This window comes from Pezoporus wallicus, unplaced genomic scaffold (assembly GCF_028554395.1).
Source record: "Pezoporus wallicus isolate ANWC-B61680 ecotype Strahan unplaced genomic scaffold, APGP_CSIRO_Pwel_v1 contig_12814, whole genome shotgun sequence".
Classification (NCBI taxonomy): Eukaryota; Metazoa; Chordata; class Aves; order Psittaciformes; family Psittacidae; genus Pezoporus; species Pezoporus wallicus.
In genome coordinates this window covers 494259-510537 of record NW_026640662.1, presented here as the reverse complement: position 1 = coordinate 510537, position 16279 = coordinate 494259, and the positions used below count along the sequence as shown (strand labels likewise).

Below are 16279 nucleotides of genomic sequence, written 5' to 3'. Positions count from 1 at the left end.
TCCTTACCAGGAAGAAGGCTTTCACCAGTCATTAAAGTTTATTCTTGAACACATGTTAATGCTAGACTACCCCCAGACAGTAGCATAAGGAATTCCAGACCTTCTGTGAACAAATTAAAACCAAATGTATAGAAAGAATGATAAAAGAACCTGGCAAAACCAGGAACCTGCCAGAGATTACAGAGAAGATATGTTTGCACCTACAGCTAGGGATACAATAAAGGGCACTTGGTAACCCTACTTTAAAGATTTACAGATAAAGCGTTCACTAATGATTTCTGTATATCATAAAATTGAAGCTGCAGACTTAAATTTCAGACAGCAATTTTGTGATATATGAGAAAATCCAACACTAGCATGGCAATTTACCAAATCCTTAAATTTTTTCTGGTTTATATGGAGCCGATTTCCTCCAGGGAATGAATCTATAGGGGTTCAGCTGGGTGTACTTTCACCTGGATGCTGCTGATGCTTCCTCTCCTGCTATTGTTCCGACTCTCATCAGCTGTATTAGAATTGTAGCAGATGGCATCAAAGCCCAAAATTCCTCCAATGCAGTCACCAATGAGGCACACCTGAGGAAACAAAAAGGTTTTTTTGGGACATGTAGCAAGTATTTTAGAAGACTCAAAAAGCATCACAGCACTGCAGAGGAGCTGCTGTCTTCACAGCCCTGTTGCTGTTTTTTTTACACCGGGGTTCCTATTGCAGCTGAAAACATGTAGCCACTTTCCCCCAGTTCCTTTTATCTCCAGACATACACTGTATGCCAAGAGTTTCTGACCCAGGGACTATTTTGATCTGCTGGGAGTGGCTGCTTGCAGCCAGATCCCAGCTTGAAAAGTCCAGCTCACTACACAACCAGTCTCACAAAGACTTCAAGCCACTTACATTTCCTTCAGAGTCATACAGGGAAGAGAATCTCAAACAGATGAAAACCAGACTGGTACTCCCCTGTCAGGACAAGGGAATGGAACTTTTAAATGCGGTATTAAGCAGAGATTCACTCTTGCTTCACAGTTAACATAGAAGCTGCCTTCAAAGTATGGACCTGAGAGTTAAAATACATGGAGTAGTAAAATTAGGAATTCAACAGAGTAATTTTACAGCACACTAGAATCTACCTCACAAGCCAATTCCACTGAACACCTCCCCATCCTGAACAAGATGATTCCTTCTCCCTGTTCCCATGCCAGTGTCTGAGGATAAGTAATAGCTGTATTACTTTTCTCCTTGATAACAACCCCCATGGTTAAAGGTTCCAGCAACCCCCTCTCTCCTATTCTCAAACTGAAACAAATGCCTAGTCTACTGTTCCCAAGTCCAATAACAGAAGACATCACCTCTTCTTACAAACCTTAACTTGCTTCTAGCCTTAATTCAGCTTGGCTACAACACTAAACTACAATTTTTGGATGACAGGATGCTGTGCATGATTTCTTCAAAGTGATGCATGTTAGGAAAAATGAGTGCTTCAAGATGCACTTAGGGAAAAACCTCAAAATTCTCTTACTGCATCTCCACATATTGTGCTTTCTTAATTGAGTACATTTCTTGGGATAAAATCATTAAAAAAAAAAAATATCAAAATACATTAAGGTAACATCTCTCCTAAGACAATTCTGGTTCTAAAGTTGTATACAATTCAATAGCATGCTGATTTACTCTCAGATTTTCAGATAACCGCATATCTGTGGTTTCAGATAACTGCATAACAACATCCACAAAGAACTGAAAATTATATGATACAAGTAATCTTAATAAAATTAACAGCATATTTTGTGCAGGATTAATAGTATATCCTTCAATATACCATTCCATTTCTAATCCTTATTATTATTGGCATTAAGGTAATGGAGTTAACTTGTTCCAGATACATTACAAAACCAGAAAGGCAATCTCTTATCTAATGAACTTGCAATATAAATGGTCAGAAGAGACCAAAATATGAAAGGAAAGATTTACACGGGGTGTGTGTGTGTGTGTGTGTGTGTGTGTGTGTGTCAGGTTATATGGCATGTATTTTGAAAGTACAGGACTTAATCAGAGGCAGAGTTGAGATTTGCAATGACCAAAGCAAAGCACTATAGACAGCACAGCAAATTCACTTCCATTTTAACAATGCTGGTAATTGTTGATGGTGAAAATTCTGTGGAACATACATGGGTCATGCAGACTTTTCCATTTAAAATATTTACATGGTTTGTAAAACACACCAAGTAGACTGTTTTGTAACTTCTTTACTGTCATTTGTTTTATTACTACTGTGGTGGAGGGAAAAAAAGAAATAGTAATAGCTAAATATTGGATTCCTTGTGCTCTTAGTCAGAGATGTCCCAACTAGCTGATAGCTATAGCAGGTGTATGAGAAACTCTGTAACAGATTATCATTTGTCTTGGGCTGGCATGCTTGTTCACTGCTTAGCACATCACACCTAACTGCACAACTAAGGCTCTCACACATTTACCAGAATTCATAGCAATACTTGGTAACAGCTTAGGGAGCAAACTAACTGTGGGAGAAGGTATAGCACCTTCTATCAACTGAGTAAGTCCAGGTTAGATACTGCATGGGATTCCAGAAGTGTCTTTCTCATGCTGGACACTGAGAAGGCATTTTGCATAGATCATCCTATGCTAACATTCATTCATCCTGTTTTGCAGTGTTGTCCCACACTCATAACTCAAAGACTTCCACACAATGGCTTAAAACAGCCCAGCCTTGTTCTGAAGCAATTTTACTTTGATGTGAGAGAAAACAGTCCTACCTGTCCATTAAAACCAGCCCCATCTGTAGATTTGAGAAATTCATTGTAAACTTGATTGGCTCTACTGATCACCATGGCAACTGCGTCCTGGTATTGAGGGGATGAAACAGCCAGCAATGGCAAGGCAGCCAGTGGGATGTGGTCTTCACTGCTGCTGAGACAGCTCTCATCATAGCTGTAGGGATTTAGGCTGGAGAAGGACAGGCTCTCATCAGGAAAAATGCAAGAGGCAGCACACAGCATTTGAGAATGAACATGTTGCTTATCAACAGAAATGGGTTGGGCTATTGCAGTTCACAAAGAGTGAATACAGGAAGAATCATTTTCTCACAGAATTCAACTGCTTAAAAAAAAAAATCAAGGAGTTACTGCTTTATGTGAATGAGATCATGCTAGAAGGCATTTCTGTAGTTAAGAATACTTGGTGCACTTTTTCTCACATACAAGCAGACATAATTTAGAAGAGCAAAGGGATTATTCCATTTCAGCTTTTTTTTTTTCCCCCATATAACAACTTACAACATCAAAGATCAGGATCCAATCATCACAATGGAATATTGCTTCCTAGAACACAAGTGTAATAGATTTATTTTTCAAAAGCATATAAAAACATTTTTCTCAATGTCTTATCTTTTCAAAAAGATGGAACAAAGCTGCACATAAATCATATGTATGTTTGTATATCATACGTATATGTTTGCATAGTAACACTTTGCAAAAGTGGTGGCTAGACTGAAAATGCAGGCTTAAATTTGATAGGTTGTAAACTTTATTTCAGTGTACCCTGCAAGTTTCCAGGTAAATCTGCCAGTTGTGTTTTGACTGATTTTTATTGATGAGTGGACAAAACAATTCACAGAGAGCCAAAGATGCAAGGCACTTTAGTGTGTGCCTGAGTCTCTTACAGTAAGTTGACTGTCCTTTAGAAATTAAAGGAAAATCAGCTTATCAAAAAAGTATTCAGCTTATCAAAGGTTTATCCAAAGGTGCAGGCAGGCAACTTCAATGCTATTTTGCACTCCCTTGCTTTGGGAACTTGGTGAGCTATCACAATATTAAAAAGCAAGCTGCCTGAAACAGAATTAGTCTATGTGTTTTCCAAAACCTGCATCCTTGAGGCTATCACCAGGGTAACGGAAGAACAGAAGACTTGCAATGCTCATGTATGGAAGTTGGTCTGTGTTCACGTCCTGAGCCTCACTGACCATTTCCACATTTGCCTCTTGCTGAAGCACTCCAGTGATTTGGCATTTTTCATCCAAAGTAGTGTAACAACTTCTATGTCCTGGAGCTCAGGTGCTCTGCCAAACCATGTCAATGTACCAATAAACGCAGCTTCATTTTGCCAGCTGATCAGATCACCCAAGTGCACAGAGATGTAGTTATGAATACTAACTCTCAAAAATGAAAAATGAACCTTAAAAAACTACATAAAAAGGCCTCAATTACTATAACAACTGGCAGATAACACCTCAGAAAGGGAAAGGGAGAAACACAAAAGGAAAAAACTTAAGTGAATGCATATGTTTTCACAATAAAGTAAAAGGCAAACAATATTCACAACAACACAAAACAGAGTCAGTGGGGAAAAAACCCAAGCTAACAGCTATTGATTTTTTGTGGGTAAACGAATATAGATCAAAATGAGGAATTATTGTCTAGACAATTCATCACAGTTAACTGGCTTAGAAATGAGAGCTTGGATTTTTCAATTCCAATGTATTTAATATATTTTATTGTAAAGGTTGCAACCACACAGACATCTGTTGTTACTGTAGACACAACACAAAAGGAAGAAAGCTCCAGACCACTGAAAGACTGTATGGAAGAGATGAAGTTGCTTATATTAAGGGGACATACTAAGGAGTAGTGCTGAAGCTAATAGGTAAAATACCAGTGCTGGAGCTGAGAAGCCTGTCTTATCTTGATGTACGGGCAGGACACTGAGGGAGGCCCTTCCCAAAGCACAAGCTTGGAAACACCCACACTTGAAAGGCTGGAGATGGAAAGGGAAATCAGAAGGAAGGAGCTGAAATCACCGAGTGTAAGAGTCTGACACTGACAGATAAAGTCACCCGTTTTAGAACCTAACACGCCCCTGAGAAAAGGTGGCAAACGACCAAGCTGCAATGCAGAACTGGTCATCCGTGCTGGGTAAGAATAAACCTGGCTCCCAGGGAAGAAGTGATCGATGGGACAGTGGCACCTGCCAGCAGGGATAACTGAGATCGCACCATGGAGATGGGGAGAAGGGGCTATTGAACCCATGGGGGAGGAGGCAGGAAAGGAGGAACAAGGGAATAAAAGCATATTCTGAATGCAGAAAGTACCTGGCTAGATGCAGATCAAGACAAAACACGGCTCTCTCCTCAAAACTTGCTCAGGCCAGAAGTCCCTGACCATGGCAGAGGTGAGAAGAAAAAGCAGAGGGGAGACCAACCCCTATGGTAGTACTTATTTGGATTAACTGTCATACAACTGTTTTTGACGTTACGGTTTAGCTACCTGCACTCCACGCTGACAGTCCCAAGAACCTGCTATTGCTGTTTCTGAATGCCAGAATATGCATTTACCACTTCCACTTTCAGGATAAAAGGTAAACAAGGAATAGAAAATACACAGATCATAATGACTGAACATCTCCATACTCTTTCTAATTAAATTATGAAAGTATTCTAAAAATTGATTAGGAAAATGCAACCCCAAGAACTTCCACTGCAGGACCCACCACTGCATAAGCAGCAGGCAAGGGGCTGAGCATTCCAAAACTCATCCAATAACACTTTCATCTAATTTGGTTATTCATATGCTTCCTTTCCTATTTCAGTGCTAGCTTCCTAAACGTAACTTTTGTTTTGGCCTTTTTTTCCTTCTCTCTCTTGCTCTCTCCTCACCCCAGTTTGCAATTACTGTTTTCCTGTTTGGCTAATACTGTAATTTAGGAGCTCTCCTCTGAGGTGTGAATCAATGTATGCTCATCAAACCAGATTAAGACTATATGAAAGCTATAAACAGCCTAACAGTTGATCCACTATGGCATATTTTCTCCCTGAAACGGAAGGAGATGGCTCCCACGTCATCCGGCTGGAAAAAGAATGTGCCTCAGTTTTAACCCTCTTCTGTCCTTAGCCACAAAGACAGAGAAGTGTGAAGGGAAATCAGTCAAGCATTATAAATTCACACAGGTTGCATAAACAGTGTCTTTCTGATTGATATGAGAGATACAGGAAACTGAAAGTGATGGGAGTAGATGGGAGCAGACTGGATTAAACAATATGAAATATTTATGAGATGGAGTGATTTTGCACTGAAAGATCCCTCTCCTTTAAGCCACTATTTGCAATGCAGGGAGGAGAACAGCATAGGTGGATTTGGATGAAAAGTCCTAGTGGAGTCCCTCTGAAGCAAAGAACTCAGCACATGAACACAGCAGAATTCAAACAGAAGGCTGCACTACCTTGGCACACTATGCCTGCACATTCAGAAAATGGAGGATACATTCAAACCAAGCAAAAAATCTTGTTCTGCTGCTTAGTCAGTCACCTGGCTCACCCTCAATGAAACATTATGGGAATTAAAAAAACCACTTCTTCCCCCCAGTTTGCTAAATGGAATGTTTGCCACAAGTCTGTGTTCCACAACTGCATTCTGGAGTTCTAACTATGAAAGCTGCTGGCATGAAGCTGCCAAAATGTGAGAGCAGGAATCGCCTCTCATTTTGTCAGCCCCATATGGGTACATTACATGCAGCTCCACCCAGGAACATACCAAGGCAACACCAATCTTCTATCAGTGCTGGAAATGACTCTATGGGACATTGAAACATTCAGCTTGGCTGTTTTTCAGTCTGGCTGAATACTGTGTGCTGCAAAAAGAGGGAATAAAAAACCAGAGAAGGAATGCAGGAGCTCTGCTCTTTTGGGCTGCCAGCACATGCTCTTCCTCCCACTCTAACAACTCTTCTTCCCAATAGTTGAGGCCTGCAGGCACTATGTTACAGGATACCTAAGAGGTCCTACTGAGTCCTGTGTTAATCAATGTCCCAAATGGGCAAGAATGACCTCTCAAGCACTCTTTGATGCTTAATTTCCTCTCCTACAATCAGTCCTCTTGCTTTACAGAGCAGTGACTTGGACAGACTCACACCTCCTTTCCTGGTTGTTTCAGTGTATTCTCCATTGTTGGGAACAATCAGGCACACCTTCCACAGCCTGGTCTGCACCCTCCCACCTTTCCTTCCTATACGCCTGTCACAGCTTTAAATCAACCTAGTATTTCAGAACTTTAATATATTCCCCATCTCTCCTGTCATCCGGACAGCAAGCATCACCATTCCTGCATCTCATGGTCCAAAACGGGGTTGTAGATCTCCTCAACTCTTCTGCAGATGCTCAGTTGCCACAGTAAAGTCTCAGAATAGCTGTTTCCACTCCAGCTTTCCAGGAACATGCCTTAATCACAGTACGTTCTTACTCCTGCTTCCCTTGAGCTTTTTTTTTGTATAACTTAGGCTAGAGGCACAACCCAGACAGCAGAAATCTTCCTGTTTCTTTCTCAGACTTTTGGTAAGGCCTTTGGTTAATGACAGAAAAAAATCCTCTTTATATCACTTTAGCCTTGTTTCTGTTCAATAAGTTGCTGAACAGAAGTGAGGCACTGCCAGACTGGTTTCTCATTATGGTCAAACAGGAAACTTGTTACGGACCCAGGAACAGTATCCATATCTCCTGATCCCCAAGTAAATAAATAAAATCACATTCCCCCAAATAAATAAAAACCCCATATTTCCTGTCCTGAATGAGTTGATACATGTAATTTTTCACACCTCACAGCATCGCCAAAAAGAGTGCTGTAACAGCCATACATACATCTGTAATTGTTAAAATTAATAGTAATAATGCTTCCACAAGGTGATAACAGCTTTCACATCAACATGCACAGGAGAACTTCAGAACCTATCACTGTTGCTGCACAGTTAACCAGGCAGAGTTATGTTCAAGATATGAGAGCAAAGTGGCAGAGCCACCATCCCTGGAGGGATTTAAAAGACAAGTAGTTGTGGCACCCGGGGACATGGTTCAGTGGTGGACTTGACAGTGCTGGGTTAACAGTTGGACTTGAACTTAAAGGTCTTTTCCAACTGAAATGACTCTATGACTCTATGAAATACTAGACTAAGCAGGTCTTGGAGATGCAGTTGCTAACGACTCTAGCTCTGAAAGTTGCATTTAGTATTTCATAGTACTTATTTTTGTATCAAAATATTATCAAAACTTTATACAAAACAATAATTTTCAAATGCAGAAGTGACTACCAAGAATCTCAGAAAGCCACCAGACTTTAATGCCAATGTGATCTGATGAACTATCCCTTTAAGGCAGACATGAAGAGACATGTACTACACCATTTTTGTGAGAATTTCTTAACTACTCGTCCAGAAAACAGCTTCCCTCAAACTCTCCCCAAATTCCAAATCCACACAACTATTTTTTTTGATATTAACAAGCAACTTCCTAAACTGAAATCATTAGCTCTGCTTCATATACCAAATAGTGTTTCCTAGCATAACCTGATCTGACAGAAACAGAACCTGACAGCTGGAAATGCAAATGTGAATGTCAGGTACCATAACCATATTACAGCTCAGTGTCATTTAAGTTTGCAGAGTTATGCTAGTTGAGAAATGTACTCATTTTATCAATGACAAGATGTTTGAGGCATTCTTGCCTAGTGCTCTTCATTAATAAAGAGCTGATCCAGTATCTACTGTAATGCAGTGTTCCCTCCCAGTTGCTCCCTAGAAGCTCTGACATGGGATCTATCTAATTTTATGAAAGTGAAATACCAAATTGCTTAAAACAAACCACTCATATCTCGTGTTAGTAAGGACAATCTTGTGAGTGCCGCCTCCATTAACATCAGTTAGCTGTTTTCATTACCCAAAAGATTTGTTTCCTAGAGATGCACCATTTGTAGAGCGTGTAATTCTGTATATGGCATTCTTATAGATGAATAATGCTCTTTAACCAAGAACACACCTTAAATCAGTCTTGTTTTAGACATTTATTTCTGTTCACAATTTCTAGTGCAACAATTTCTAGTGCAAAGCAGAATTTATTGAAATTGGTCCAAGTTTCTCAGCAGTGCTTCACAACCTCCACTTTATTCCTAAATCAATGTTAGCAATATGCCATTTTTGCTTCTAAACCAGAAAGCATTAAAACTATCAGGAGGGTTTTCTATAACACCTGTCCCTATAATGGCCAACTAATGAACAGATGAAATAAGACAGACAGATGTCAGCTGGCACATCCACAGGCAGATCTAGCTATGTTTCAATTTTAAAATAAGATAGAAATTAACTACTGACTTTTTGGGGTCACGCTGGGGGTGGAGTGGGAGGGTGTGGAAAGTTAACAGTTATCACAGTTCCTTCTGTGCAGATTTCTTCTGGATATTTTTGTTCTGTTGGACACACATGGACACCAGTCTGCAGTGCACCAAGGGGTTTGATGGGGTTTTGTAGTTGTTTTTTTCTAATGGCGGTGGTTTTGGTTTGGTTTTGTTGTTTTTTTTTCAGTTTTTCAATTTTTTAAACAAATACATTCACTTAGGATGAAAGATCATTCCAAGTCTTGCAGTAAGCAAAGGATTAAGAAGGATTTGCAACATTTCATTATGAAAACAACAGGTCACAGAAAGCCATGTGAAACCATACTGCAAAGCCAAACATTAGGAAATGCAAATCAACTTACTTGGAAACAAGAGAGAAAGCTGCTGAACAGATTCCTGGGCAGGGAACAAGCCTGATTAAAATGTGACCCAAAGCAGCAGGGAAATGGGCTCGGGTCACTTTCTCAAACACAGAACTGAAGGTGTTAACGTCTGCCAGCTTGCTGCTGTGGTCTCCACCTCCAGTGTCTAAGATGTTACCCCCATGTAGGATTAAAATTAGCACATGGGTTTTGCAGTTCTGGTGCTGGACTCCTTCCTGTGGAAAAAAAACGGGAATAAGAGGGGAGGAAGCATTTTTATGGATAGTGTTGGTATACTTGGTGTCAACATTAGCAGTGATTTTTTTCCCCCACTGTGATCTTTGCCATCACTGGGGGGGTGGGGTCTGTGCCCTGTGCTCCATTTAATTCAAGCATGTCTTAACCAGGTAGAGCATACTGTGCTTTTCCAGAAAAACCTTGCAGCACAGACACAGGTTTCAACAAAGATTATAGGTCAGCTCTGTGTACATCAAAAGCTATTTTAAATACATTGAGACTGGAGAAGAATTCCAACATCCACAGACAAAGCAAACATCTGTCTAGGTATATCCTGAATGAGGCTGCTGCATTTACTGGAAAGCTTCTAACTCAAATCATCACAGATTCTAAAAAGACAAATTTTTTTGGCACTGAAAACATCCAGCTAAGGCAGAAAATATAGTTATCTCAGCCTTTTGAGATTAGCAACTTTCGATTAAAAGGAAAAATGGGGCTAATTTACCCACACATTTACTGAAAGAGTAAAAGATGTCTAATTGCTGACATCCATAAACCTCACAAATACATTTATGAATATGAGAATATACGCATAACACAGAAAATAATCAGTGTGCTCCATAGAATAAACAAGATGTTACCTACTTGAGACTGGGAAAACATTTTGAATGTCTCACAACTCCCCCTTTTTTTTTGCTTGTTTATCCCTTGAAATTTATGTGCACTCAAAGACGAACTCAGTAACACATTAAAAGATCAGGAGATTCTTTTGGTTTTAAATCTTGACTGTCATTTTCTTCTTTGCGTTGGATCATTTTATTTCCTCACCAAATGTGAATACAGACATAAAAATAACAGTAATTTCTTGTAATTGTCTGAGGATTGTGAATTGCTGGACTGTAAGAGCAGGAATTCTGTTACTATCAATTCGTGACTGCTGCTGAATCTGCTCCACAAAACCTTCAGAGAACTGGGTTGTATTTCCACCTAAATTAATTATGCAATGTCTAAAAAGCTTGGGATGATTTTTAGTGATTGCATGTGCACCTACAGAAAAAGGGACAGACACACTAAGCCACCAAACAGGCTGGTAATTCTGTAATACAATATGAGAATATTTCTGCATATCTACTTCTTGGAAATCAGCACAGCTTGTTTTGGGGAAACAACCTCACCTCATTGTCCTCGTGTATTTCAATACTGCCTTGTGCTGGGAACCTTTTTTTTCTTGAAGAGGCTCTATATAAATCACCTGAAAGGAAAAGAAACATGATTGATCACATAAATATTTGGCTGCCTCACTTTTTGCAGACATCATAGAGGGAAGGCACATTTCTAGTTTCAAGACAGAAAGATCCGTTTTCACAGGAAATCCTGAGGACAAACAGGACAATACACAAAGTTTCTTGCAGCCCTGCACACTACAGACTCTTCTATTCTTAACAGCAACATTCAGAACAAGATTCAGGTCCCTATACAGAGGTGTGCAGTAGCAGTAGTTGCCATTGGTCACCTGTACCTTTCTGGAGAGCAGCAGAAGGGATCACCTCAGTTTCTGCATCACCTCTGTTCATCCCACTCAGATATCTTAAATAGTCTGGTATGTCTTAAATGGCACTAAGCACCTATACATAGGCAAGTGAATTAAGCCTTTAAAGTTTTCCAAAGTCCTTCATGATCCAAGTCTTCCACAACCTCTGTGACTACCTGAAAAACTCCCAGAAGTAACTGCAGTGCTCCACTATCAGGATCCTAAATAGGAGTAACAGAGCACAGAGCAAAAGACAGTTTCTCCTCAGAAAACCTTGTGACCTGAAAAAAAAGAACTGACGTTGCTGAGAAACACAGTGCTTTGCTAATACAACATACTGCAACATCCCACTGAAGGGGAGTTACTCCATCTGAAGTCATGGGGAGCAGTTCTTTGGAGAGGGCAAAAGTGCTTTTCCCTGGTACAAACAGTGATGAAATTCCAGATAAGATGAAAATCTTTCTATCTCTGTAACACCTCCTCCTCCTCCCTCTCAAGGCTTTGAAACCCTTCTGAATCCCAGCACCAGAAATTTGTAATTTAAAACTTCAGCTGACTACAGTGTCAGTCTTAAAATTCTACTCATCTCACAGGGGTTAGCTGTTTGGGAGCCCTTCCACCCTCCATCACAGATGCAGGTTTTAGGAGTTAATGAGAGAAGACTGTACTAAACGGTAATACCAAAGTAGTTCACTGACAGCTTTCTGGATTTAAACACATTTTCCTCTGTTTCTTCCAGCATGTCAGAAGAATATAAATGCACCACATAATGATATAGATGAGTCAGTTTACTTTGAGGAAGGAGAGAGGGGGGCATTCTGAGTTCACACTGTGCTTGTGGTTCCACTGCATTTGACGTATGTTCATAGGCAGCTTGCCAGGCCCTAACAGCAGACTGTGATTTTCATCTCACCAAGAACTCTGATTAAGCAGGGTCTGGCCAAGTTATTCTAAAAGCACTGAATTTAGTCCAAAACACATTTCAGACACTCTCTACTCTTCTGCATAAGGACTGAAAGCTAATTCTAGCACAGATTCTACCACTATAATTTCTTGTAGCCACTAGAAATTTATTTACCTTCTGTGGCTACATTTCTCTGTATTTAAAAGAAAGGTAATTATTCTTGCCTTTCTGGCAGGTATGGATTTAAAGGATTAGTCACACAATACTTGTATAAAACAAAGCAACACAACAAAACCCAAAACACTAGAAAACAAACCCAACATCAATAACAGACACCCATAGACCGTGAACTTCCACCAAATGCAATTGTTTTCTGGAAATCTCTGCAATTTAAAACTGCTTCTGATTAACACACTTCTAGTGTGGTTTGCAAAGGTCTGCTTGAAAGACTCACTTTATTTGAAAGTCATCATGTGAAAGCTCACAAGAGAACCAGCACCGCAGAAACAATAGTTTTGTGCCACGAAAAAGTATTATTCAGGGCCACAAGACCCCACCTGATAGTGAAGCACAATACTTATCTGCAAGAGAATACTGAAACAAGAAACCCAGGACTCCTCACCAATGTTCCCAAACCTCTGGTTATAGTCAGATTACTTGTGTACTGTTCCCTTGAAAATCTTGTCCTAAAGATACACTTTTAGAAAGTGGAGAGGGTGGTTTGCTTTTCCCCATATGCATCAACTGCCAGGCTGCAGGATAGTTCCTTGCTTCACACACACAGAAATGCCATAGATAACTGGACATTAGGATTCCGGGCATTGTTTTAATCACAATCTCTATTATTAAGGTAGCTCTCTACCATAAAACTGGGCTGCTTTCAAAACTGCTTTTCACTTTGGCTGAGAAAAAGAAAGAAAAACACGACTCAAGTTGCAGTATTAGAGATGAGAGAAACGCAGCTGGGCAGCTCAGGCGCCGGCAGCACACAAGGTCTGCTTTTCTTTCAGCCATAAAAACGTGCACAGCTCATCTTTCTTCAGAGCCCTGCTATGCTGCCAGAAGTCCAGGCTGCACTAATGGCAGAGTATACACCACTCTGCTTTGAAAGTGTGCACCCAGAAGCACGGAGGTACCAGAAAGACAGTGAGGCAAACGAGAGCCAGAGCCAGATGGCTCTGTGCTGATGTGCAGAGATCTTCAGCACTGTGCTACCCAAAGAACAAACCTGCCTGAAGTCAAAGTAGTCCCGCACTGGGGATGCAGGGGGCTGTCTGGCATGTGCAGCATTTCAAGAGATTTGCTGACTGTATACTGTGGAAGATAATTGGATTTTGGGTCTGCATAGATTCAGCTTTATTGTTTAAGTTAATACCAGAGAGTTAAATAAGTGGGGGTCTTCTCTGTCTTGATAAGCTAAAGCTCTATAGGAGACAGAAATGGACAGCATGACCTTCTCGAAAAAATCACAGAAATTCAATTAGGCACTGAAAGGAAACTGATTACAGAGAAATTACGTGGTTTCCTATTTACTGGAAAGGTTTTAATGAGGTAAATAATAGCATGGTTTTGCTGGACCCAGCCTCTCCTTGAGGACATTATCAACATTTTACAGATTTTTCCTGCTGTCCTGATGCATACCATCGCTATACCAAGTTTTGCTAATTGTATCATTATGTAAATTACAGTAACAAAAAAGGTACTCAAATCCCATCCAGTCAGAAAACAGCGCCTTGTAGTAATTTACATGCAACAGCTAGTGATGCGGTCAGGGAAGGTCAGGGTGGGACAAGATGAAAAACTTCCTGTTTATTTGTTTTATCTTGGGTTTTAGTTACCCTGCAGATGCACCAGCCACAGAGGCCACAAGGCTTCTCTAATCTGGCAGAAGGAGAGGAGGTGTAGGAATAGGAGAACATGCTGAAATCTCAGTCCTCGAGGTCAGCTCCTCTGCAGGCACCCCAACCAACTGATCAGTAATGGGGAGGTGGTGGTAGTGGGCAGTTCCACCTGGGATCCTCATGTCCAAGTTCACGAAAGCAACCAGGTTTCCAAACACACTGAGAGCTTTCACAAACCCAGCTTTTGTTTTAATGCAAACCACTGAAAATCTCAATCTAGACACAGCTGCTGAGACAGCTCTGGCTTGTATTACTGAGCTGAGCAAATTCTTCATGCTATTTAGTGAACTTGGCCTAGTGGCATTGCATTGGTTTCCTTCGGGTTACAAGTCGGAAAGCAAATTCCTAGTATTTTTTTTCCCCAGGTGCTTTCTCAGCCCAGCAGCATGGGAGAATGCAACAGTCACAACTAATTGTTCTGCTTCTAAGGCGCAATGACCTCCCACTAAAAGGGTAAATAACTCACCTCTGCAAATGGGAACATCTTTTCCAGAGCTACCATGAGACATGAGGAACTAACTCACCTATCACAAAATGCTACACCTCCCACTCCCCCTGCTCTGCCTGCCAGAGAAGTGTTGAACATACAATAGCATGGCAATAGAAAAAAATAGAAGTAAAAAAACCCCAAAACCCAAAAAGAACGATAAAAAAAAAAAAAAAATTGCTAAATTACAAAACAATCCGGCAACAAAATCCCACTGAGGACAGAGAGAAAATAAATGTTTGGCATATGATGGATTTAAGTCACAGCACTTTACCAAGCTTGTAAAGGCAGTCTGATACAAAGAAAGAAAATGGTCTAACCTACCATGGGGGAGACTAGTGGAAAAGAACAAACTGCTGACTAGGATGTAAGGTTTGGATCAGATTTTTGCTTCAGTGTATGCTTCTTCATGGTACCTAACTGGGGTGGGTTGACCCACCTGGATGCCTGGCACCCAGAAAAGTTGCTCTATCACTCCTCTCCTCAGCTGGATGGGGGAGAGAAAATATAACAAAAGGCTCATGGGTCAAGATAAGGAAAAGGAGATCACTCACCAATGACCACCATGGGCAAATCAGACTTGACTTAGGGAAATTAGTTTAATTTATTACCAATCAAATCAGAATAGGGTAGTGAGAAATAAAACCAAATCTTAAAACAAGATTTCTGAGAACATGAGGTACAGTTCAAACCTGTACTAAGAATCAAGCCAGGTCCTCTTCTTTTTAATTTTTTTTTCCAGACCATTTCCAACATCCCTAATATTTTGCCATGTTAATTAGGGAGGAATTTAGAGTAAAAAACCAAGAGAACTTGCTTTAGGTACAAAGCATAAGGTGGTGACAGTCCCCAAAGAAAATTGTTATTTCCATTATCACACTCCCATGAGAAATGATGCCGGGTTTTGCCATCTGCTGTGCTATTACTAGCCGTTTATAATGACAAATCCATCATGAGAAATATGTTCACATGCAGGCTGTAACATATGGTTTCTATTAACAAATGATAAAGAATATTGTAATACACTGCTGATGCAGTTTCACAAACTTTGTGGCTGAACAGAACAAAATTTGGAGAAAACAAACAGTAAATAGGAAATGCTGAACAGAGCACTCCATTTCAGCCCAGCTGCCTTTTCCATCCTGCCACAAGCAGTCAGTCCTGGCTGGAGTATTCCACTGTACCAAGAAAGAGCAGCAATAGTACAGCCTGCAGTGAAAGGAACGTTACTGCGGTCATGAAAAGGATGCATACCCTTGTTGATCAGCTCAACTACTTGTGCTATCTATCACATGCAAACACCTTAGCCATTGTGAAATTTTTCTGCACTGGTACTGAGGTCAACTAAAGATGGAATTCTGTTCAATGTAACTAAAGGTGGTTCATGTTCATGGATGTGTGATGCTGGCCAGCTAGCAAAGCCAAGATATATTGGCACTGAACTGCCATGCCCACTCCTTGACAGCTGCATTTTTCTTTCAGTCTTCAGAAAAATAAGGGGGGGGGGGGGGTGGTGAGAAAATGAGGGGTGAAGAGCAATAAAGCCTGCTGTGTGTATATGGAGACTGAATCACAGCTAATCTCCAACTGCAATGACAAGCATTTATTTCCCTGTGGTTGCTCACCCATTTCAGATGTTTCTGGATTCCCTCATACTTAATTTGCACGTGTGAGAGAAAAGTAATTGCTTTGGTAG

At 40.5% G+C, this 16279-nt stretch overlaps 1 protein-coding gene across 1 annotated transcript in view; it reads right to left on the bottom strand.

Annotated features, from left to right (window-relative positions):
* Positions 1-16279, bottom strand: part of PITPNM3 (PITPNM family member 3) — a 64032-nt gene that overhangs the window by 28473 nt on the left and 19280 nt on the right. The window contains exons 4-7 of the mRNA XM_057420008.1: positions 10936-11012; positions 9524-9759; positions 2769-2958; positions 456-575 (exon numbers count right to left, since the gene is read on the bottom strand). Coding sequence (XP_057275991.1) covers positions 456-575; positions 2769-2958; positions 9524-9759; positions 10936-11012 — 623 coding nt within the window. The remainder of the gene's footprint in view (positions 1-455; positions 576-2768; positions 2959-9523; positions 9760-10935; positions 11013-16279) is intronic.